Source organism: Manacus candei, unplaced genomic scaffold (assembly GCF_025592945.1).
Source record: "Manacus candei isolate 608988 ecotype Guabito, Panama unplaced genomic scaffold, ASM2559294v1 h1tg000070l, whole genome shotgun sequence".
Taxonomy (NCBI): domain Eukaryota; kingdom Metazoa; phylum Chordata; class Aves; order Passeriformes; family Pipridae; genus Manacus; species Manacus candei.
In genome coordinates, this window is record NW_026138118.1 from 1,780,796 (window position 1) to 1,805,638 (window position 24,843).

General features: G+C 53.3%; 3 protein-coding genes across 5 annotated transcripts in view; 1 reads left to right on the forward strand and 2 right to left on the reverse strand.

Annotated features, from left to right (window-relative positions):
• The window catches only part of UBXN11 (UBX domain protein 11), a 283,062-nt gene that overhangs the window by 257,696 nt on the left and 523 nt on the right, over positions 1-24,843 (reverse strand). The window lies entirely within an intron of this gene.
• Positions 373-9,129, forward strand: NUDC (nuclear distribution C, dynein complex regulator). Of its 2 annotated transcripts, XM_051807212.1 has the most exons (9): positions 378-511; positions 1,565-1,642; positions 3,949-4,149; positions 4,434-4,514; positions 4,970-5,083; positions 5,506-5,700; positions 6,319-6,402; positions 6,491-6,609; positions 8,248-9,129. In XM_051807212.1, the coding sequence occupies exons 1-9, from the start codon at positions 416-418 to the stop codon at positions 8,297-8,299; spliced, it is 1,020 nt and encodes a 339-aa protein (XP_051663172.1). In that variant the 5' UTR covers positions 378-415; the 3' UTR covers positions 8,300-9,129. The 2 variants fall into 2 exon arrangements, with proteins under 2 accessions (XP_051663171.1, XP_051663172.1); XM_051807211.1 differs by lacking the exon at positions 8,248-9,129 and having other exon boundaries at positions 373-511; positions 6,491-6,757.
• On the reverse strand, positions 12,363-21,554 carry KDF1 (keratinocyte differentiation factor 1). 2 transcript variants are annotated; one of them, XM_051807202.1, is made up of 5 exons: positions 21,511-21,554; positions 20,121-20,312; positions 16,255-17,365; positions 15,128-15,202; positions 12,363-14,477 (listed from the first exon to the last, which is right to left on the reverse strand). In XM_051807202.1, the coding sequence occupies exons 3-5, from the start codon at positions 17,345-17,347 to the stop codon at positions 14,395-14,397; spliced, it is 1,251 nt and encodes a 416-aa protein (XP_051663162.1). In that variant the 5' UTR covers positions 17,348-17,365; positions 20,121-20,312; positions 21,511-21,554; the 3' UTR covers positions 12,363-14,394. The 2 variants fall into 2 exon arrangements, with proteins under 2 accessions (XP_051663162.1, XP_051663163.1); XM_051807203.1 differs by lacking the exon at positions 21,511-21,554 and adding an exon at positions 21,139-21,459.

A 24,843-nucleotide genomic window follows, 5' to 3' on the forward strand; every position in this document is an offset into this window, starting at 1 on the left:
TCAATTCTCTCGCCAGGGATCATGTTGGACCCCAGCCCCGGGCGGGACGCGGAGGAGAGGGGGGCGCAGGGCGGGTGGCAGCGCTGGGGCCGCTCCCGTGACAGCAGCGGGTGCCGAAGGGTCCCGGGCCCTGCTGGGAACCCCCGGGCACCGGGACCCCCGAGGGCCGCGGGAACCCGCCCGTCCCGTCGCCGTAGCAACCGCGCCGCGCCTCGCGCCCCGCCTTCCCGGACAGTTTGACAGCGCCCTCAACCAATCCACGAAAAGCACCGCGCGGATTGACAGTTCCTTTACCCAATCCAAGAAGAGAACGGTGCGGCGGCGCGATGTGATTGGCGGTTTGAGAGCAGGCGCGCGCGTTTCCGCGGGCGCCGGTTCCGGTTCCGGCGGGGCCCGGTGTGGCGGCGGCGGCAGGATGGGGCTGAGCGCGGAGGATGCGGCCGAGCAGGAGGATCGCTTCGACGGCATGCTGCTCGCCATGGCGCAGCAGCACCAGGGCGGCGTGCGCGAGGTAGCGCCGCCGGCACACCGGGAGAGCTGGAGGCGGGACGGCGGGGCAGGACCAGGAGGAACGGGGCGTGGGGGGGGGCGCGGCGCGGCCTTCTCGGATCCCGCCCCGGCACGTGGGGCACGGGAGGCACGTGCGGTGCTACGGGAGCGGAGATAACGGCCCTGGGCAGCCCCGCTAGTTAATTAATAGGATGTTAACGAGGGGGCCTTAAACCCCCGGCCCTGGCGCCTTCGGGATTCCCGGAGCTTTCCCGGAGGGTTCGGGATGCGCGGGCAGCGCCTGTGCCGGCTCACCACAGGGCAGGATGGAGCCCCTCAGTTGCTCTTTCACAGCACAACCACCGGCCCCGTGAGGCCTGACCGCGATCGTTACTCCCCCTCCTCGTGCTCAGGGATCTGCTGACTCCCCTCGCGTATCCCACCGGGATCCCTCTGGCTGGGGGCTCCGCGATCCCGGGTGCTGCCCTGCAGCAGGGCTGGAGGGTGTGGGAACCTCCCACTCACAAATAGCTTAAAAAAACGCTCCTAAACCAGCCCCTCGAGCTGTAGTGAAACCTCAGGCTGAAACACCCACAGCACAGAATTCCTGGAAAATGAAGATCAGCCAAGAATATGTGTTCCCACAGGGATTTGGGGATGCTGGTTGGTACCTGTTCACTCATCAGTGACCCCTGGCAGGCAGCTGGTGATTATTGTGTAAAAATAAAGAGTTTGCACGTTTTTAGGCATGCAAAAGAAGCAAAACGTGGTATATATGTATATGTATATGTATATGTATCCCTGCCCAAATTCCTGCCTTGGATAACAGCTTGGGGTACTGGAGCAGGACCTGAGGGTAAACTGCTGCCCTTTCTTCATGCAAACCACACAAATGCCTCTTCTGGAAGGTGGGAATCCAGGAACTGGATGTTTTCTCCAGGAAAACAGTCACAGGACTGATTCCAGGATGATTTTGACACAGCCACAGATGGAGAGGACAAAGGATAAGGGCTGATCCAGAGACAGGGGGTGGCTTGGAGTGACCTGGTCTCACTGATCCTTTTCTTTCCACCAGCTTGTGAACACCTTCTTCAGCTTCCTGAGGAGGAAGACGGATTTCTTCACTGGGGGAGAAGATGGAGTGGCAGAGAAGGTAAAAAGTAAACCCTTGAGCTTTTAACTTTTTAATTTACATCCCACCCGTGCCTGTGCCGGGCTAAGACTTCCCTGCCTGAACAACTCCCTACATTTGGGTGCACTTGGGGCACCAGCAGCTCGTGGTGCTGCTGGAATCCATCACAGAAGGGAGGAAATAAGGAGCTGCCCCTCTCAGAGGTGAGGAACACACAATTGCCTGCTCAGATGTTACCAACAGTGCAGGTTTTTCTGCCAGACTCTGGCCAAAGGCTTGTTTGGAAAGCAAACCTGCCAGACACACTGACTTAACGGTGACACGCCAGGGTGCTGATAACCCCGGGTTACCTTGTTTGTTCACCTCAGAAAGAGCACAAAGTCCACGTCCCTGCACATGCAGCTGCACCTTTGGCTCAGGGCTGGAGGGAGTGAGTGTTCTGGGGAGCCTCGGGCAGCCTGAGCATCACCTGTCCTGCCCTCACCCAGCTCCAAGGCTGAAAAACTAAGTTTCACCTTAAGGAAATATTTATTGAAGCACAAAATGGCCAGGCTCCCTGAACATTTTCTTCTTATACTTACCAGTATAGCAGCTGTTCCTCCTCCTGGACTGCTGGAACTCCACCAGTGGGATTTGTTAGGGCAGCTTTTAGGTGCTTACACAGGGTGTGACATCCTCTGTCCAGTCCCTAAGGTGGTAAAGCTGAGGGAGGTAAGGGATGGGAAAGAGGATGTCCCATCCCTGGAAGTGTTCAAGGCCAGGTTGGATGGAGCTCTGAGCAACCTGGTCTAGTGGAAGGAGTCCCTGCCCACGGCAGGGGGGTGGAACTGGGTGATCTGTAAGGTCCCTTCCAACCCAAACTATCCTGTGATTCTATCAAAGTAAGAAAGATAAACCCCACTGTCACTTATCTTAGATTAGAGAGCAAATCTCCCCAAATTCCTGGGGGCTCTGTGCTCCCAGGGAGTGAAACCCTGAGTGGCATTTCAGAGGGGAGCACTGGCTGTGCTTTGGCATGTCCTGGCCACTGTCCTTGTCAGATCTGTGCCTGTAGAAGAAAAGTGTTCATGTCCTCGGGTGGCACCTGCCAAAGTGCTTTACGGCCTCCCGAGAAAGTGCTCTGCACAACAAAAATGGCAGAAGCTGCTCCCCCAGTCCTGCTCACCCTTTGGCATGGAAGAGAAAGAGGAGAGGGTGGGAAGGTCACTATGTTTTTTGGGTGCAGCCCTTGTGTGGAGTGAGGGGGATGTGGGTGACACCCACAAGCTCGGGCAGCGTAAACAGTTCCCTCACCATGGATCGTCGTGGGGTTGGGAACAGAGTCTGGGAGGCACACACACACCTTGGATCCTGTGTCCCAGGAGTCACTGGACTTGCACTGTGTAAATAAATCCTGCTTTCCTCTGTAGAACAAAGCAGAAAGACTCAGGGCTTGGTTATGAACTACGAGGCTTTTAACTGCGAGTTGCTCGAAAAAGTTGCTGAACCCCCCCCCGAAGTTTCTGAAACATATATAAATCAATTTTCCCCCTCTAATTCCTTCCTCAGGCTCTGTCTGTGCTGTTTTCTGGGGCAGGCTTCAGCTCACATACGTGCTGCCCTGCACAGCACCCCTGGCTTTATCGAGGTGGGGCAATTGCTCTGGCTCCCTGCCTGTGTACTCAGCTTTCCCGCTGAGCACGTGGCCGTTGGCACCAGGGACCTTGAGATTTTGCCTCTCAATAGTCACAACAACCTTTTGGGGAGTTTGGAGGGAGGTTGAAAGAAAAGATTTATGGAGGAACTTGCCCCTCTAGTGTAAAACACGAGAGGTTTTCAAGCATTTCTCATCTCAGTCGTGGCAGCTCTGTCTGGGAGAAGCCCAGTCGTGGGTAAGGTCAGAAGTAGGTAAAAAAACTTGGACCCTGTGTCCCTGTGCTTCCAGCTGGCCTAGATATGTGGAGTAGCTGGGTTGGGCATCAGCTCGTCCTGCTGGAATAGCACAAAGGACAAAATACGTGGAGAATTTTTATTCCTATGTTATCTCCATGAAAATACACACCTTGTGTAGGGAAGAACTAGGAAGGGCTACATTTAAGTATTTTATAATTATTTAAATATTGAATATTTTGTATTTTTCCCCCTCTTTTCTCTTTCTTTTCTTCTCTCTTTTTCAATTGAAAAATCTCAGTATTTTCAGTCAAAACCCGAGTGAAAACAAAGGGAAAAGTCACAACACCCCGTGTGATTGAACGAACGAGCTCCTCACTAGACCAAGCTGGCTCCATTTGGGTTTGAGATGGGTGATTTATTTTAAAACCCCTTGTATCTTTGTTCCTGTCTTTCAGCTGATCACAGATGCTTTCAACCACCACAACAAACTGGCTCAGAAGGAGCGGAAGGAGAAGAAGGCCCGTCAGGAGGCCGAGCGGCGCGAAAAGGCCGAACGCGCCGCCAAACTGGCCAAGGAAAAGCAGGAAGCCAACGAGCCAAGGATCAAGGAACTCACAGATGAGGAAGCAGAAAGGCTGCAGCTCGAAATCAACCAGGTGAGAGTGCTGTCAGGTGCTCCTGGAACGCATTAAAATAGCTCAGCCTTGTTCCTTTGCAGTCGTGGCAGTGTGAGGACAAAGGGAATCTTCCCCTTGGTAGTAACTCTTTCCTGTAATTTTTTTAAAGGCTGAAAATTCCCTGTTTTCAAAGTCTTGGATGCAATTCCCAAGTCCTGCTCTTCAGCTTGAGCTGAAGAGGCTGAGGCCATCTAGTGCCTGGTCAGGAAGTGACACCAAGTGCCAGCACTTGGCTGAGCGTATTTCCTTCTCTTTTTAAACAGAAGAAAGAGGCACAGGGACAGGTCAACAGTGTCCCAGTGAAACCCTCAGAGGATGAAGCTGAATCAGATTCTAACAAACAGGTAAAACTCACCTGGGCAATTTATTTTAGAATGACAGAGTGGTTTGGGTTAGAAGGGACCTTTAGAGCTCATCCACTTCCACCCCCTGCCATGGGCAGGGACACTTTCCACTAGACCAAGTTGCTACAAGCCCTGTCCAGCCTGGCCTTAGGCTGAGAAATATATTTCTGGACAATCATGAGAACTCCTGTGAATGTGAGGGGATGTCCAGTCTGACTTTCTTTAAAAATACACACAGAGTTCCCAAAAATTTCAATAAAGTTTGGGTCTTTTTGGCTTTTTTCCCTGTAATCGTGTTGTAACAACAGCATCTGTTAATTTTTGGGCTAAGTTTATGTGGCTATCAAACACAAACACTTGACCTGAAATTCTTATAAACCTCAAGAACTGTTGTTACAAGTGAAAGATAAATGGAAACTTGAAAAGCTTTTTTTCTTTACACCTGAATTTCTTAGGGAACAGATGACGAAGAGGAAGACGAGAAGGATAAAGGAAAACTTAAACCCAACTCTGGCAATGGAGCTGACCTTCCAAATTATAGGTGGACACAGACTCTTTCAGAATTGGATGTAAGTCCTGCTTTCTTACCAGGATCTGAGGAATCTGAGATAGGGAATAAGAGCAGATGCTGGTCAGAGTGGTGGAGCTGATTCCCTGTGTCTCAGTGTCCTGTGGAAGGTTGTTAGTTGTACTTAACAGCAGCATTTCAATAGCTGGGGGAGAGCTGGGTAAACTGAATAAAATTCCCAGAAGCTGTAGTTTGCCACGTTTTGGCCTTGTTTTAAAGGCCAGATTTTTTATGTTTTAAATTAAAATCTGCTTCCCTTTGTATGGCCCCTTGTATCCTTTTACCTCCCACTTACTCAGTATCCGAAGGAAAATAGTTTGTGCTCTGTGAAACCAAGGCAGAAAGTCTTGGAACAGCAGCACAGGAGGGTAAGGAGAGAATTCACTGCCCAGCTTCTCAAAATCTGCTCTTTGTCTGCTCCAGCTGGCCATCCCTTTCAAGGTGAACTTCAGGTTGAAGGGGAAGGACGTGGTGGTCGATGTCCAGAGACGCCGCCTCAAAGTCGGCCTGAAGGGCCACTCTCCTGTCATTGATGGGGAGCTCTTCAATGAGGTGAAGGTGGAGGAGAGCTCCTGGCTCATTGAAGATGGTAAAACAGTCACTGTGCACCTGGAGAAGGTAAGGGAATGGCTTGGGGAGGATTCAGGCTTGGCTTCCTCTTTCCAGGTGGAATGAGCATGACAGCCCTGGGCTTTATCAGGTGACCACTTGGTTATCCTTAGAGCAGTGTCATTGCTGCCATTGGAAGTGGGATATTGCAAATTCCCTGTCTTCAGCCTAATTTCAGGCTAATCCAGGATATCCAGTGGATTTCTCAGCAGTTCAGAAAAAGCTGGAAGAAAATCAGGCATTTTAAAGTTGTTCCTTAATGGAATAATGGCACGTTTTGACATCTGTTAGTGACATGAAAATCCAGGGACAGATCCTATTGTGTCCCTTTTTTTGTCCCTCCCTGCCTTCTTTCTGGGCCTCTCCAGGTGATTTGTTTTTAATCCCATTTATTTCATTCCAAACACGACATGTGACGTTCTCCCAGATCTCCCAGTTGTGAAAATTCAGGCTACCCAAAGTAGTTTGAAATAAAAGCAGTACCCTTTATCCCTCTTCAGATTTTACTAATATTTAGGAAACTGTCAAATAAAATTCGATTCCAGCAGCTTTTTCCTGTGACTGAAACTTAAAACTCCTAGAGCAAGTCCAAGAAAAATAAAATACTTTTGCTTCTTTGCCCTTCAGATCAACAAGATGGAATGGTGGAACAAACTGGTCTCCACAGACCCAGAGATCAACACCAAGAAAATTAATCCAGAGAACTCAAAGGTAAGAACTCCTTTGTTTTATGGAATGGAGCTTTGTCAGAAATGGGCTCACCTGAGCCAAGTGGTTCCAATTTTGATCTTGTTTTCAGCTGTCAGACCTGGACAGTGAAACTCGCAGCATGGTGGAGAAAATGATGTATGATCAACGACAGAAATCCATGGGCCTGCCCACGTCTGATGAACAGAAGAAGCAAGACATTTTGAAAAAGTGGGTACACCTCATTAATCTGTGGGGTTTTGCCTTCCCAAGCCCTCCTCCTCTTCCTCTTTGGCATAAATATGTGAGGAGAAAGCAGGTTGGCCTTCAATCCCACCTGTGCTCTCATCTGCGTAGTCATTGAACTGTTGGCTGATCAGTGGTGTCTATAAAAGCCTGTGGGGGTAAAAAGCCTAATGGGAAAGTCTGGGAATAGCCTAGCTCTGGAATTGTCTTAATCTGCTGATTTCAAGTCCAGAAGGCATGTTTGGGACTGGAGGTGCCATCTCTGCTGAACTTTAACATGGTCTTGATTGCTGTCTAATCTCCCTCGGTGGCCCAGCTAATCACCCCTCCCTGCCACTTGCCACCAGGAGCTGTCCCTAAGACACTTTTATGGCTTTATTGCCCTGTTTGGCAGAAATGCAATGCTGGGGAAATGACTCCTGGGGCTCCCAAGGCCGTTCAGGAAGGGGTGGAGGCAATTCTGGGTCACTGAGCTTCTCCAGCAAGTGCAGATCCACATCTTATCTCTGGATGGAAGGAGCTGACCTGACTCCTTGTTTCCCCTGGATTTATCTCTAATGCCAGAAGCTTCCCTGTGGGGTGTAACTAGAGCAGAGACCAGGCTTCCTTAGTGCCTGTGGAGTTAGTGGAATGGGAGGTAGCTGTGCTCCCAGGAAGTCCACATGCAGGGCACCTCGTTGGCAAGGTCACATGTCTGGGTGCTCTGGAAGTTTGGCTTCTCCAGAGATTGGCTGGCAGAGGATGGAGAGGAAGTTTAGACTTTGTTCAGGCCAAAGTAGACTCTGTGACACCCAGGTAGGTGCTGATATCTGCCAGTGGAGCTCTCCTGGCTGCCAAACAAGGACATTATCCTCACAGCACAGATTTCCCTGGAAATGGAAAGTGGAAATGCCGTGGTGGCATTTCAGGTGAAGCCCTGAGATGGGAACACAGAGGGGACCGAGGCCTGCCCTTACTTGCACTTTGTGTGTGGATCCTCCACGTGGGTGTGACGTGTTGTATCCCCTGGAGAACAGGTCACAGGAGGAACTGGGGAGCTTCTGCACGCACACATCACTCCTGAGCACTCCTAGGCACAGGGTGTTGGGCTCCAAACATTCTGATGTGGCAACCTAAGTCCAAACAGTCCCTGGAAGGTGTCCCTGCCCATCGCAGGAGGTTGGAACAAGATGATCTTTAAGGTCCCTCCCAGTCCAAACCATTCAGGTTGCACCTGGTATGAAACCAGATTCCTCTGGTCATGTCCTCCATGAGTTTTTACTGTCAGAGCACTGGAGATACTCCCCAGTAATGCTCAAGCTGACAAGGCTCAATCTTAAATCATAATCTGCCCTCACAATCTCCCCTCTGCCCCACAATCAGTGCTGTAGCTGCCACGTGTCCGAGAGGTAACAGTTAAAGGGTGTCTGATAATTAACTCCTGTGTGTCTGGACTTGCTGACCTGGTAGGATGGCAGGAATGCTGCTACCACTGACCCGAGGAAGAGATGTTTGTAGTCCAGGGAGTGTGTCCCAAGGAGCTCAGCAGAACATTCCCTGCTGTGGAGGGTGTGGGGACAAAGCAAAAATCCTGTTTTGGCTCCTGCTGACTCACCCAAACTCTTGTCTTTGTTTTTCCTGCAGGTTCATGGAACAGCATCCAGAAATGGACTTTTCAAAGGCTAAATTCAACTGAACCCTCCCTTTCTCCCCCCCCCCTCCTTCAGTCAGCCCGTTGAGTGGGGCAGGATGTGTAGGGTTGGATAGTCCTCACCTTGGGCAAGTAAAACTTCCAGCATCCCCACCCGAGCCTGCTGTGGAGGCAGCTCCCTGGAGTCACCCCCAGTGTCCTGTGTGGAGCAGGAGGCAGGGCCACAGAGCAGCCACAGCAGCTCCAACCATCTGCCACAATTCCCAAAGGGCAGTGGGGAGAGGAGGAGGGGTTAGAGCAAAAAAAAAAAGGGTGTTAGGGCTGAGAGAGCCAGACCTGAGAGGTTTTGGGGTATATTCTTGATGTACTGCTTTGCTTCCTCGGGCTCTTCAGAGCTGCTCATCCACTCCTTGCCAGTTCAGTTTGGCACAGGTACCTCCTGAGTTTTACTCCCTCCTGCTCTCCTGGGAAAACAAGGGTCAGTTGATTTTGTGAAATAATTCTCCTGCCTTCTTGGGAAGGGAAAACAGCAGTTCAAACCCACAGCTATTGCAGCAGAGACAAACTCTGCTTCTCCTTGCTGCTGCTTCTGTTCTTGCCAGAAGTGGGACAGCTGGAGAGGTCAACCTGCTGTCCTACAGCAAGGAGAGGCTGGAGAGTCTGTGGTGTGGGCAGGAGGGAACACGTGGGGGCTCTGGGGGTGCTGTTCCTGCTGGGAGTGTGTCTCCTGCCTCTTTTCCCAGGGCCTCTCTCCCTGTTGAACGCTGACGGGCGTTGCTGCGCTCTGTGCCGAGCTCCTGCTGACGGGTGGCATCACTCTGCATGTTCATATCTGTTCAAACTGCAGTGCAACATAAAGGAAAAAAAGTGGAATATTTCCAGGCAGAGTGTGTGGTTTCTCCTGCAGAAGGGATCCGGGATCCAGGCTGGGAGGAGCTGGGAGTGGGCAGTGCCTGGGTGCCAGGGGGGGCTGCTGCCAGGGGCTGGGGTCGTGCTCTCTGCTGCCTGTAAATATGTCTTGGGTTCCCTGCTCTGGACTGGTGGTCTCTCCCTGCCTCAGGAAGAGGCAGTGGGAGCTGCATTTCTCTCAGGAGCGCTGCTGAACTCCATTCCCACCTTAAACCCTCTGGGCTGACCGAGGCTCGTTGCTCCAGGCTCCACTCACCACTTGGCAGCACATGGCCACACCAGGAAGCCACCCTTGCCCCAGGTCTCCTTTATGCCAAGCTAAGGAGGAGAGTGTCACGAAATCCTGGGCTCTGTCAGTCCAGGCTATCCCAGATCCTGCTCCTGTGGTTCTTCCCTCTGCCTCCCTGAAACATTTCCACCTCGTACCCGAGGGGAGCGGGCACAAATCCTGCTTGGGCAAAGTCCAGCCTGGCACTGCACCTGGTGTGGTGGTGGTGGGTAGTATTTTTTTGAGGAGTACAACACTTTGCCAGTTTTATAGGTTCTTGGGGTCAAAAAACAGCCCCCACCCGGCTGAGCATGACCTTGAGGGTGAGCAAGGGCCTGGGTTGGAGCAGCTGCCTCTGGAATTCTCCAGGTTCTCCTGCCTGTTTATCTTACAAATCTCTCTACACACACCTACCTGTCCATGGTTTGGCCTTGATAAAACAACAGGGTCTCCCCTTTCCATAAAAAAAAAGCCATCCCATGCTGGGTTTGAAGATTTTAGCCCCAGAATGAGCTCCCTGCTGCCGTCTGCACAGAACCCTGGGGCATGGGGCAGGTGAGCTGGAAGGGCTGAGCTGTCCTGGGGCATGTGACGAGCTTCACCCCGCTCTCAGCTCCGTCAGGGCACTGCTGCTGCTCCCTGGAGGTGCTGGAGATGGAGGAACAGGGCTGGGCTCTGCACCTGCAGCAGGATCCGCATCCAGCCGCCGGCCCCTCCTAAGGGACAAGCACAGGCAGGCACCAGGGCAGTCATAAACCAGCAGAGTCCATGGCACCACCCCCAGCCCAACCTGTAGCTTTGTTATTTCCCCGTTTCCTCCTCAGCCCTGTATCCAGCACCAGGAGCCTCAAGCCCGACCTTTTCCCGACGGTTGGAGCTGCCTGGATCTGGGAGCACGGTGGGAGCAGCCTGTTCCAAGTCCAGAGCTCCCTCAGTGTTCCCAACCCCAAAATCCTGGGGCTGTTCTGTCCTCAGCCACTACAGGGTTGGGAGTAACCACCGTGAAAATCCCAAATTTGCTGGTTCCAGGTGGCACTGGGATCTGGTGTCACTCACAGGAGGCAGCTGAGAGAAGGCAAAGAGAAAAGGCAGCGACAGGAACCCCCCGGGAAGGGTTTTTTGGGGTGAAGGAGTGCCATTTGGCCTTTCAGGGAGATAAAAGGAGAAGGCAAACAGCCCTGGGAGAACGAGGCCGTTGCTGCTGCTCCAAACCCCGCGGGGGTGAATGGCCGGGGCTGAACCCAGCTGATCCCAGTGCTATCCCTGGACTTCAGCCCCTGGGGCCAGCGGAACAGAAGGTGTTTCTCCCGATGGCCTTGTCCTCTGCAAACACCCCACTGCCACAGACTTCCCCCCCGGGCCAAGGTGAATCAGGAGCACCCTTTTGCTTCCAAAGGCAGTTCCCCCTGGAATAAACCGGGCTCTGACAATGCCCAACTGTCTTAAAGAATGCAAAGCCCCACCTCAGTCCGAGTTACTGGAGACCACGGAGCAGGGGAATGCTGAGCACCACGAGGGACACTGGGAACCAAACCCTACAAACACATCCTTGTCCTGGCACCCCGCAGATGTTTCCCGAGGCTGGGAATGGCCCTGCTGGAGGCTGACAGGTGATAAAGGTCCCTTTGTCTTTCCACACCTGTGCCAGGTCACCTGGAGAAGCTGTTTTGGTGCTGCCACCCTCCGGAGCCGGAGCTGCTGGCACATCCCAAGCTCCTCACCCGCCTGCCCGGGGTCCCTCCCCTGTGCCCCTTCTCTAAAAGCAAAACCTTGCAGGCACACAGGCTCTGCAGAGAGTTTTCCATAGGGTAGAAGTTTTCCCCAGCCTTTTTTTTTTTTTCTTTTCCAACAGCTGCTCTTGGCTCAGCTTCTATTAATGACTACTGCAGCTCAGACCATTTGGGAAATATCCCAAACTGCAAGGCTGCTTTGGGAAGAGTGATGGAACAGCAAAACCCCAAGGAGGGAAGCAGACACTATTTAATGTTACTGCTTAGTTTTAGGAGGAGCCTCAGCTCCACTGTTACTACAAGGAGCAGGCTGTGAGGAATTAGGGTCCATCCATCTGCTTTCCAAGGTCTAAGCCACACGGAAATAAATAATTCAGCAGTTCAGGGTGTGGGGGAGGGAAAGGAATTTCTTTAACACTCCTGCAGCCATTCCCTGCAGAGTTCCCAAGCTGCCTTAAGCCAATCCCAGGGAACCACTGTGGGCTGGCTTGGGCTGGGCAGTACATGGATCCCTCAGAGGGATCCGTCTCCAGAGACCCTTCCCAGCTGAGAGAAGGCAGCACTTACCTGTTCATGGCTTTGAAATCCTTCCAGGAAACACATCTCTCGAGTTGGTCCTGAGCACCAGGGGGAGAACCCACCCACGCCCCCCATACTCTGCCCTGGGAGGGTGAGGGAAGGTCAGGGCGGGAGGGAATGAAGCTCTGCAGGTTATCCTGAGCTTTTGTAGTGAAATTGGGAAGCGCAGAACTGGTCCTTCAAGTCACAGGGTCGGAGGCTGAGCCAACCTCCCTCCCTGAGCTGATCCTGCCCAGACATCAGGGACAGCAGCAGCTCCTGAGTGATTCCTGCACTTCCTACCAAGGCCTGGTGACATCACAGGGACAAGATGGAAATTCTGGCCCCAGGCTCAGGTTTTCCAGAGCTCAGTTCCAGCATCAACCCTCAGGGAAGGTCCAGGTTTCAACGGGGATTTCCCCAGAGGCTCCTTAATTTGCAGCCAGGCACCATCCTGGCGTTCAGCCCTCTGAACAATCCCCCTGGAGCTGCCAAATGGATGGAAAGATCTTTGTCTACCTGGCAAAGCAAGAATCAGCCACCCAGGATGCGAGCAGGAAGGTGAAGGACACAGCACAGGTAAAGAGCACATCTTTTACTTTATAAAAAAGACCAAATCAGAACATTTAAGGCCAAGGAGTGCAAAAGAATCCCATAAGACACCACAGGTGAACCAGCTTCAGGAACCATCGAGTTGAAAATCTTCCTCTTAGTCAGTTTTTTTTGGGGGGGGGGTTGGGGAGGGAGGGGGTTGTTTTTTTGGCTTTTTTTGTAAGCTTAATCCCCACACATTCACTCTTCACACACAGACTATTTCACCTGCTCCAGCGGTCGCAGCTCGTTGCAAGTCCAGCTCACCCCTCGTCTCCAAAGCACAGCCCACAGAGCTGCTGTTGTGTCAGCATGACCTGTGCTGAGCCCCAGTGCACAGGTTTGAGTAAACTTGTCCAAATAATAATGTCCAAATAATCCACTGGGAAGCAGAAACCAGGTGGGTCCATCTGTACAGAAGGAGGTGACCACACAGGGCTCTTCTGGGAGTCCCAGCCCGGCCTTGCTTCAAGTCTTCTTGTATAAACTGGGCTTTTCACAAACCAACAGCTTTAAACACAAAGCAGGGAGGGGAAGCTAAATCTGAGGCTCAGTCTCTCCCCTCTTAAATAAGCCTGGCTGCTCAAGAGAGGAATTAAATCCTTCCCCTCTACCCAACCTTCCAAAGAGTAATCACAGGCTGTGAAATAAAGGCACATTTCGATTCAACTAAGGCACAGTTCAGTTCAATTAAGGCACCTTTCAGTCCAATTAAAGCGCATTCCAGTCAAACAAAGGCACAAAAACATGGTCCACACCAAAGCACAGGCCCTATTTTGGGTTCCCTCTCCCCCAAAACCAGTGGGTGCGTTCATTCTATGGCTGGTAAATTCAACCAAGTGTTTTCTATTCATGTCCAAGGACACCCAAAAGGATAAACAAGTCCCGTGGCTGCACGTGTTTACTTTCTGATAAACAACCAAGTGGCAACACCACAGATCCAGCTTCCTCCTGCTGCAGTGCTGCAGTCCTCAAGGTCACCTGGCACTGTGCCCTGGGGGGAGCAATGCCCCATCTCCTGCTTCCCACTGCCTGGTGGAGAGGAGCAAAGGGAAGGAGAAGGTGCTGAGGGGAAGGAAAGGACCAGCAGTGCCTCACAAACCCTCTGCAGGCTCTCTCAGGAGCCTTTCCTTTCAAAGCAAGCCACTTTTAAGGCATTTTCTAGCAAACACAAGAAGTTAAGAGACAAACTATTTCCCTCACCTGCCACAGCCCTGGTTTCAGGCTTGCCCAGTGTGATGGGAAACGTGGAGGGCTTGGCAGAGGAGTGAGGAAGAGCTGTGACTGGCAGGGAAGTCACAGGTCAGTGTGTGCACCTGGGAACACCTCACAGCTTTAGTTCACATCAGGCTGGCAGAGCTGGTGCCCATGGTCTGCTCAGGGGGTGAAGGAAGCAGCTGAGCAGCTATCCCACCTCCCGTGTCTCAGGAGACACACCAAGAGGCCAAAAATTAAATTAACCCCTTTACCTGAACCTTCTCCTCACAAGGCAGCAGGAGATGACACCAAGGGTCAGCAGGGAGAAGGCAGATCTGGCTACTGCAAACACCATGGGTGGAGCACACAGGTTTTTTGGGGACCAACCCAGCCACTTTAAACAGAGATTTGGGTCCCTAGAGAGGGATTTGGGTCTCTAGAGCCTCAGTATCAGCACCAACACAGAGACACCACTCAGTTATTCCCTACCCAAGTTAACTCAGGCAGTGCCAGGAAGCAAGAACTGTACAGCAAATCCCCAAAGCAGGGAAAGGGCTGGGCCACTGAGGCTGTTGGAGCTCAACATGATTTACAGAAATCACAGAGGCACGAGTCATCTGATACTTCCTTGTCCATCTTCTCCTCCCTGGGCACACACTCCGCCTCCCAAGTTCATTAGCTCCACAGTTCTCCTCCTTGATGTTCTACATTGTCCAAAAAAACCCAAAATATCCGGTGAAATTCAGGCAGCAGGAGGAATTTGGCTTCAATAAAGGATCAGGGTAGATTGAGGGGGGGAAAAAAAGTGGCCTAGCACATTCCATACGGGAAGAGGAGGAATGTGACTGCAGCAAAGCCCTGGAATGCCTGCCTGCTGCTTGGGTCCTTTAACAATACACCTGAAGCAGAGGTGCCCCAGACGAGTCAGTCTCTGTGTCTTGGAAAGAAGAATCTCTGCTTGTTGGAGAGCCTTGGAGAGAAGAGAGAAGAGATGGTGACATTAGCCAGGGTGAAGCACAGCAGTGGAGCACCTGGCAGGTGGGGAAGGAGTTGCCACAAAAGGCTTTGTGTATCATGAGGGAGGAGAAAGCCACAAAAAGCCCACAGGCAGGGAACAACCCTGCCTGTATTGTAGCCATCTCCTAGGACAGATCTGTTATTATGCAGGTGGAAACTTGTCCTTTAGCCCTGGGCTGCTTTTTGGGAGGATCAGAGCTCAGGGGGACAGCCCATCACTCTCCCCTGCTTCCCTTTTGCACAGTTCCTTTTGTTCCCAAGTCTCACCCAGCTGTGACCTTCGGCAGTCACGCCCCAAATACAGCCCCAAACTTTGTCAAGGCACACAGAGACTGAAAGCTCCCAGGACAAATACTGTGGAAGGACAGAGAATGCCCCATACTTGGATTTCAATCCTTTTCAGAAGGACCCACCAACCCAGGGAGTCTCCTGAGCTCCCGTCGCTCCCGAAGCCCAAGAGAACTGAGGGGAATCTGAAGGGCAGGGTCAGCTCAGCCTTTGTGGAGGGTGAGAACTGGAGGCACGTGAAATAGGGGAGGTTCAGGGCATCCCCCTCACTGCTGTGATGCCCCTGCAGCCCAGGCCCCCCTCCAGGTCCGTTACCTGCGCTGCTGTGCCGCCTCATATTCCGGGCCATCACATCTGCCGGCGTTTCTTCCGATATTTGCACGGCCAAATCTGGAACGAAAAACCAGGAGGGCCTGAGACAGGAAAGGATGACTCAGCAGCAAGGAGCCCTGTCAGGGAACACAGGGATCTCCACGAGGCACCACCCTCAGGGAACAGGAGAGGTTGAGTCTGGTTCTTCCCACTGCTTCCACCATTTCCCGGTAACCTGAGCTGTGTGGTCTTTAAACACCAGGAAGGAACAGCAGCCTCCCTCCTAACCTGGGAAGCACAACACACACTTGGTTTCCTCTGTTACTTCTGGATGTCTCCTTGCCCCCCACACCCAGCTTTCCAAGGTCTTTCTACAACAAACTCTCTTACAACCTGTTCTGGAGGTCGGGCACTTCAGGCTGCTCCGGCGAGCAGGAAGCAGCCCTGGAACAACCAGGAGGCACTGGCACTGTGGGACAGCCCTTCCCTTGTCTTTGCAGGGATATTTGCCATGTGGAGGAGGTCTCAGCTCGGAGGAGATGCTGTCACAGTAGTCTAAGGGTGGTATTAGACAGGTAGCACACGGGACAGAGCCAGCTGAGTAACTGGACATCCCCTGGCACAAGCAGCTCGTCTGGTCATACCAGTTCAGTTTGACTCACGGTCTTTGTGCCTCGCTTAGAGGTGCAGAGGAAAGGCAGAATCACTGCAGCAGCAGCATAAGCCCTTCTATTGCTCAGCACAAACCTCACTGGCAGGGAAAGATACGCTCAAGAAAGGCACCACGCAGCGAGGGTGAGAGGCAGAGGTCTCCATAAGGACCTCCAGGAAAGCAAATTAACCCATACATTTTAAGCCTTGCAAAATAACAAATTGAGAGCACAGCTGCTGCAGCAATGCAGGTACAGATGTACTTTATCAGAGGCACAGAAACCTGAAACATGTCCCATGGATCAAAATACATACACATACCTACACAGTTCTGTACTCATCTGTGCTGCTAAAGAAAACGAGCTAAAGCCTGCCCTGAGGACAGACAACAACAGCTCTCGACCCCGCTCCACAGCCACATCTCCGTGGCTTGGGTAAAACAACCCAGCAAAGCAGCAGCACCCAGGGACCCCACATACCATCCTGGCTCATGACCATGGACTCCAGCATCGTCTCGTTGCCGCTGTCGGGCGCGTTGCCCCGGCTGGACTTCTCCTCGTGGCTCTGGCTGGCTGGGGTGGAAATGTGGGGCCGGACCCTGCTTTTGCGGGTGCTGATGCGGATGATGCCTCGGACCAGCCTGCACTCGGCGTCCTGCTCGTCCAGGTTGTAGTCCTGAGTTATGCTGTTGATGAGGTCCGAGATCTTGTTGGTCTTCTCCAGGAAGACGGTGTCCGAGGTGCACTTGGCCAGCTCGTCGATCTGGTGGACGCTGAAGAGCTCCGTCAGCTTCTTGAAGATCAGGACATCGATCTGCCTGCTGGACATGGAGCCATTCAGCTCACTGATGTCCACATCAGACTCGTGGAAGGAATAATACTCCTCCGAGCTCCGGTGGCTGCTGGGGAGCGGCGGCTTTTCTATGCTGTTCCTGAAGGGCTTCTCCAGCAGCTCCTTGCAGCAGGAATCCGATTCCAGCTGGTGGCTGGGGCTCCTGTTTTGGTAGACAGGAATGCCCTTCAGCTTCACATCCGGGTAACTGAAACTGCTGCCCACGCTGGACTTTTTTATCTGGTTCCCGTTCTTCTCAGCGGGAGAGACGTTGGTGGGGCTGTTTGGCAGCCGCCCGTTATAGTCTCCGTTCTTTCCATCGTCAGTGGAGGTCTCGGTGGGCCCCGGGTAGGGGACACAGACACTGCAGTCCTGGAAGCAGCCCCCACAGGTCACTATACAACAGAAAACAGCCTTGTACGTGTTCCAGGCCTGAGACAGAGAGGAACAGCAAAAGCTCTGGTTTGGGGGAGCCTCTGCTGTGCCAGAGATAAAGGTAATTGTCTCTGCCTCTCTGCCGTTGGAGTCTTTGAGCTCAGCTTTGCGCCCTTTCCTGTCCCGCATCTGCTGGGCTCGGCTGCGGTTGGGCTTGATCTCCGGCGTGGAGCCACTGAACACCTCCAAGCTGACATCTGTGTCCTTGGGCGCCCGGGTCCGCAGGGGCACGGCCTCCTGGCAGGACTGGTTCAGCTGGCGGTGGCTGTTCAGGTCCTGGGGGAGTCGTGTTTTCCGGCCCAGCATGGCTCAGCACTCGGGCACCTGCGGAACAGGGAGGGCTCAAGTCACCAGCCCCACCTCAGCGAGCTGCCCATCAGCACAGAGGGGCCTGGCAGTCGAACTCAGTGACTCTCAGATCCAACATTTCGGTTTTCTCAGGGATGTCTCTCCTTGGGACTCATGCTGTTCCCACTTGTGGCACAGAGGGGGAATCCAGCCCCTGTTTCGGGGCTCTCCGACTACTCAAGCTTTGCTTCCTTTTGGTAGACACTCAAACCAGAAGAAATATACTATAAAAGGACTATTTTAAGACATCAAAATCCTTGTAACCTTCAGAAGAGGTTTCCTCGAAGCAGCTGGGAGTCAGGCTCCAGAGCAACAAACTCACAGCACAGCTGGAGGTGGAGCTTGGAGCTGACAGGCTCCAAAGGGAAAGTATCTTTTTTTAAACAACTCCCCTTTGTCTCGCATTCCTTAGGATTAGGCTGGGCCCTGACAGCACTTATCCATTTCAAAACACATCTGTGCCCAGGAGGAGATGACAAGCAATCCATCATTATGCAAGCTGCCAATTCAGACTCCACGTTATTTGGTGCTATTTAAATTCGGGGGATTTAGCAATGCTGGCATTACTAACACTAATGATTTTTGCCAGTCATGCTAAGGCTGGGTCGTGTCAAACACTTCCCTGTGAAAACCCGATGTCTTCATCTGGATCAAGGAAAAGGTCTTGTCAACAAGTTGGTCTCAAATCACTCCTCAAGGGAGCAAAACCTTTACAAGCCCTACTACAGAGATCCCACATCAGACTCTGCTCAACTGTTTGCCTTGTTACCAACACGACTGCTCCAGGTCTGCACGCAGGAGTAAACTGCTTTTACAGCATCCACTGTCACAGTTTATCTCCACAGAGCCAACAATCAGAGCTTGGCATGTTAATTCTCCCTGTTATTAATCTTTTTATTATTAAAGCTCGGCACTGGGCGATGCTGAGTCAGGTCAAGGCTGTCACTCTCCACTTCTATTGCTGCTGCCTTTATCCCAGGCTGTGGTGGGCCCCTAAATTCTCCATGGTTTCCAAGCTTCTTGGCTAACACTGCTTTCACCCCCAAGAGATCCTTTTAAACACTAATTAGGGTAATTAATAAGCAATGAGAGCCCAGCCATAGCTTAAACGTTTTAATACTGTCCTTGTTGCTCTGCTATAGACTTTCTATAGGGCACCTCAAGCATGAATAAATAAATCTGTCTGACCTTGTGTCCTAGTTAGGACAGCTGAGATCAGTTCATCATGGTGGGTGTAACCCAAAACTGTATTCTATAGCCTTCCATGTCATTTCCCAGAAACTAGACTATTGTTGTCAATAGACTATTCGCACCCTCTGCCCATAGAGCATGGTGGGTGTAACCCAAAACTGTATTCTATAGCCTTCCATGTCATTTCCCAGAAACTAGACTATTGTTGTCAATAGACTATTCGCACCCTCTACCCATAGAGCCTGACTCCTCAGGCTATAAACTAGGTGTTAAGAGGCCTGTGAGATAGAAGGATGTTTCTGTCCTCACACCCTTTGTGAACTCCCCGCCCTGAGGGGAGTACCAAGCATTCCTGCCTGAACTGGAGGATATATAATCTTGGAGTTTTGGAACATTTTTTCAACCCACTCGTGGGATCCAGAGGACGGCTGCATCTCATCGCTCTCAACCAGACTTAGACCACCACTGGACTGCGATCACCAGTTCTGGCCAGACTGCAGCAGCTCTCCCACCAGCAGGTTCTTCCCCTCTCCCTTTACTTTGGACTCAAACAGGGCCCAAGGAACACCACTTTGTTCAGGCCCCAGGGTACTGGGTTATACATTTGGGTTTTTGTGGGTTGAGACCAATTGTTTGTTTGTATTATTGTACTTACTGTATTATTTTAATAAATTGTTATTCTGACTTATAATCTCTCCTTTGAGTTGGGTTCATTCCCCCTGCTGGTTAACTTTTAAACCAGCACACCTTGTTAGAGCATTGCCTCTTTATCCCCTGTTTTTTTAAACAAATAGAAACATTTTCTCCACAAAGGAACAGGCCCAGACTGAAAGCCAGGCACTTACAGCACATCGCTGCTTTCCAGGAATAGTTTGGCTCTGTTACCTTATAAAAATTCATCCCAGGAGCTTCCTCTGCACATTCCTGGGCAATATGTTAAATAAAAAGCCCCAGATGCTGCAACTTCAGTGCTGAGCAGGCAGAGCTCCCTCACCTCAGCATCAGTGGAGAGTTTTGATTGCTTTCTCTTCTGAACAACAAAGTGTTTTTCCTCAGCTTCATCATTTGTTCAAAATTTAAAAACAGGCCAAAAACATTTGAGCTGCACTGAGGACAGAGCGGATTACTGGGAAGTTTCTCTTCATCCTGAGGCCTCAGGAAGAGATCCAACATCTGCACTGCTCACTTGTATCACAGCAACACAACACTCTGTGTTCTCTGTGCCAACAGCAACACTCACTTATATAACAATACACGATGTTCTGGAATTTCAGAGCATCTTGGACACAAGGAAGAGTGTGAAAAAGAGCTGCAGGGACACGTGTCAGAGACAGGGACCTGTCAGAGTCCTGGGCTCGCCCCTTCCCATCACAGGTCATGTTTCTGCAACCACTGGATCACAGGGAAAAGTCCCTTGGGAGCATGGACAAGACACAGCTCCTCAATCCAGCAGCTTCTCTAGCACAGGCAACAGGCTGGCCTGAAACCCACAGCCATAAACAAGAGCTCAGACCAAAATCCACATCCAAGTGATACTCACAGGGTCGTGACTCTCTCGTTGCTTCCTCTGCTGTCACGCAGGCGCCGTGTGAGACTGGAGAAGGTCCCTCCAAAGAGCCTCAGCATCTGCTCCAGAGCAGCAAGGAAGGATTCAAAAAGGGTTTGCACCTCTAAGAGTTAGCCCGGGTCTAAGATCTTCATTGTTCACAGGACAGGATTTCTTTGTGAAGTTCTAAAAAAAAAAAAAAAAAGCTAAATTAAGTTGTGAACCTCCTTAATTTACACATGGGTTTGACAATAACAGTATTGCTGGAAGCCAGGGAATGTCTCCTGAGTTCAGGGTTTACACAGAGATACAACTTGTCTTAACTCTGTGGAATTTTCTAAGCAGCTTTGCCAGGAGCTGAAAGCTGCCCTGTAAAGCTCCTGTTCTGTCTGCTGACACCAGGCAGTGATGGAGATCCTGGCCCAGAGTAACGTGGATCCAGCATCTTCCCTGTGCTGCTGGATCCTCCCTCTCAACTATTTGGGATCTAAACAGCCCAGCCGAGGAACTGCCTCTCACCAAATGCCTCCCTGTGCCCCTGGCCCAAAACCAGCTGACAGCCAAGACTCCACCACGCCACAGGGAAACAAAATTTGGCCCTTCTTTCTCACAAATGAAGGAAAAGGAAGGGGGAGACCTGTCTGGGCACTAAACAGAGCTCCCTCTGCCTACCCTGGGCCCCCCGACGTCCTCCAAACAGGGGATTTTTGGGAAGAGGAGAAGCTGGCAGCAGGGACAGCCCCAGCCCAGCCCGGCCTGCCCTGCCCTGCACAGGGTCCTGCCCCACTTCCCACTGAAGTTTTCCATCCCTGGAAAGCAAAGCCGACCCCAGCAGGGACCAAGGAGACCCCAAAAACCCGCGGGGAGAGCTCCCACCACCACCACCAGCCCCCCGGGAGAGCCCCGACACCGTCCCCCGCGGCCAGGGCGGGGAAGGTCCGGGAGCAGCGGGAAGCGAAAGGCGAGGGAGCGCCAGGGAGAGCCGGGGGCAATGGGGGGGATGTCCCCAAACCTTGCGGTGGGGGAACCGGGGGTCCCTGTGCCGGGGGAGCCCGGGGCGCACGGGGAGGGCGAAGCCGCCCTGGCGGGGAGACGGAGCCGAGGGGCGCGGGGGGCTCGGCGGGGTGGGTGTGTGACGGGATCCCCGGGGCGGGGATGGGATATCCCGCTGTCCTTCCCTCCCTCCCTCCCTCCCTCCCTCCCTCCCTCCCTCCGTGCCGGTCGCGGCCTGCGCTGCCCCCGGGCCGGGAGGCGCCGGTCAGCGCCGGGCGGTGCCGGCGGGGTGGGCGGCGGGGCCGGGGCTGATGCCGGGGCCGGGGGTGGGGTCGGGGCCGGGGGTCGGGGCCGAGCCGGGGCCGGGCCGGGTCCCTCCGCCCGGCGTTACCTGCGAGCCGGGAGCGCCGTCCGGCCCCGCCTCACCTGCGCCAGGTGAGACACGTGACGCGGACGGGCCGCGCCGAGGGACAGCAGAGCGCGCCGGGCGAAGCGGCTCCGTCCCGCCGGGAATGCCGCTCCATGCCGCCGGGAATGCCGCTCCGTCCCGCCGGGAATGCCGCTCCGTCCCACCGGGAATGCCGCTCCATGCCGCCGGGAATGCCGCTCCGTCCCGCCGGGAATGCCGCTCCGTCCCACCGGGAATGCCGCTCCATCCCGCCGGGAATGCCGCTCCCCCGGGGAACATCCCCCCCCCCGGGGTCTGCGTCAAAGCAGCCGAGCAGCCTCATCCCCAGCGGGCCGCGTCCCGAAGTAGCGCTGGCTCCCCGGGGATCGGCTCCCCCGAGGGTCCCCGTCCCCACCCTTAAGGTCTCCATCCCCAAGGATCCCTCTCTTGAAAGATCCCTGCCTCAATGTATCCTAATCTCCCAGGATCCCTGCCCTGAAGGATCCCCATTCCAATGTATCCTCAACCCCAAGGATCCCTGTTGTAAAGGATCCCTAATCCAATAGATCCTAATTCCCAAGGCTCCCTGTCCTGAAGTGTCCCTATCCCAGTGTATGCTCATCCCCAAGAATCCCTGCTCCAAGGGATTCCTATCCCAATGTCTCTGCATCTCTGAGGATCCTTGCCCTGAAGGATCCTTATCCCAAAGGATCTCTGTCCTGAAGGATCCCTATCCCAATGTATCCTCATCCCCAAGGATGCCTGTCCTGAAGGATCCCTATCCCAAAGAGTTGGGGGGTTTGGATCCTTTCCTGAAGGTTTGGAAAAAAGGATGGAAACCCACTGGGAAGGTGGCAGCAGGGCAACAGCTGTGCACTGAGGCTGCTGCCAGTTTCCAGGAGGAAAGAGAAGAGAGAAATCAGTTTAAAGGATGATGCCAAGAGTCTCCTTCCTTCTCTAAAGGGCACAAAGACAGTGTTTATTTATTCAAGCCTCTGGCATTGAAGTCCAGCCGATGTCGTTTCCCGTCTGGGATTTCATTTGTGGATAACTCACAGCACTGCTTGGAAATGTGTCCTCTCCTCTGCCAGCTGCCTTGAGCACAGATCCCGGCCATGAAACCTCTCCTGTCACTGTCCCCTGCAGCCTGGCACTTCCAGGACGAGCTGAGCAGCACAGTGTGACCCCCTGAACCAACAACCACTCAGCTCCCGAATTTTTCCCTGTGTCCCATCACCTCCCCTGTCCCAAACTGCTGATGCTGGGTCCAGGGTGGTGGGACAGGGAACTGGGTCAACCCAGGAGTCCTGGGGTTTAAACCTGAAATCCTGATGCAGGATTCCTTCCCTTAAACTGTGTCAAGATGAGAGACCAGCGCCTGGGCCCCCCCCGTCCTGGTAACTGGGACACCTGGGGACAAACTTGCAGAGAGGCTGGGAGATATGGCAGCAACATTAATTATTTGCTGCCTGTAACAAGGCTTTGTTTTTCTGGAGCACATCCCAGTGCGGGGCTTTAAAGAGGCTGGAGACGAGGCCAGTGCACATCCCGTGGCTGTGTCCTCCCGCTGCCTGCATCCCTGCGGGAATACCGGGACTGGGCTGGCGGTGGGATGCAGGGTGGGGTCCCATCCCGGTGTCCCATCCCGGTGGTTGGTGCCTTGGCAGAGGGGCACTGACAGGGGAGGGAGAACAAAGCTCCCACCGGGCTTTTGCATCACCGAGGTTTATTCTGAGCGCTGCTAATTGCAGCCTCCTCTGCTAAATCATTAATAGCTTGTCAGCCCGGGCAGAGATCCTGCAGTGCCACAGGGTTCTGGGGACTCAGTCACTAACTTACTTCAGGCAGTTCTTTTATTTTCCTACTGTTTGCCTTTTCCAGCTGCTGTCTGCTCACCACTGGGACGTGCTGGGACAGCCTGGGGACATGGTCACCTTCAGCCTCACTGCTTAACAAACCCAGCCCCCCCTCTCCCCCCTGCTCCCTGTTTCCATGTCCTTTTCTCACCCCGGAGCAGGGCCTGGAGCTGGGAAGGTGACAAGCAGCGCAGGCGTGGGAGGTGATCCAAAAAAAGCAATTATTTTCTGAGCAGGTGACGACAAAACAGGCACCTCCTGAGATCACTCCAACCTCTGCAATTGAGAGGTTTCACTTTTGGGGAATGGGGGGAGCTCAGAGCACGGCAGATCCCAGCCCTTTTTCCCTTCAGGAGGTACCCTTGGGGATCTAAGTGCCAAGGAAGCAGAGAAAAAACGAGAGAGGAGGATGTTCTGTTAAATTCCTGCCTGTCCCCGCAGATTTTTAGGCACAGGGAGCAAGGGCAGAGCTTTAACCCCACGATGGAGCAGCCCCCCTCAAACCCCACACCCCGTTTTAGAGCAGCATTTGTATCAGATACACGAAGACTTCAGCTTTCCCACAGCCTGGAATGCAGCCTGCAGGGCCTGAGGAAGTGCCGTGGCCGTCTCTCCGACCCCGGGCGGTGGGGGTGCGGTGTCTACAGGGGACGAGCCGGCAGCGGGGGCTGGAGCAGTGACGCAGCGGCCGCTGACGCCGCTCCGGTGCCTGGCAGACGTGTGGCAGCCTGGCAGGAGCAGGAATGTGATGCAAAGCACAAGAGATGGGGTTCTATTTTTCCTCCTAAGGTAAGGGAAGCAAAAATGTCACCAGCTTCGTGGGCGACATCCACTGCAGGCTTGGATGTGGCTCTGCTCGGAACAGATTTAGGCTGGGTTTTTGTTTTTAGCTTAGGCTTTTGCTCCGGTTTGGGGGTGGGATGAGAGCTCGGCACCTGGTTTCTGTCATCCCTTTTATCCTCTCTGCTGCTGCGATGTGAAACACGAGCAGGTTTTACCCCACGCACCCACATGAAGATGCAGCTACTGAGGATGGCGTTCCGGCAGGAGGAACCCCAAAAACCAGGCCCTGTGGGGGAGCGAGGTGGCAGCGGCACCTCCCTCTCCAGCCTCCTCCCCGTGCCATCCCACCCCCAGGTCTATTAACACCGTACAAATGATAATGACGTTGGCAGCGATGTTGCCGTGACAGCCCTGCGACCACGGACACGCGGTCCTGGTGTCACATTCCCTGCGCCCCAGGATGGGACACCCCAACCACAGCCCTGGTGGGTGTTGGGGGGAAAGGGGCTGCCCCCTGCTCTTCTCCTTGCCCCAGGCAGAGGCACCGGCATCGCTCAAACAGCACCAAGACCTTCTCAACTGCTTCTCTCAGGAGCTGCAGACTCAAACCGGCCGTTCCAGTAACCCCTCACAGCCCAGCCGCCCCCACTAACCCATCCCGGTAAATCTCCCCAGGAAACCTTTTCCGGTCCAGCCT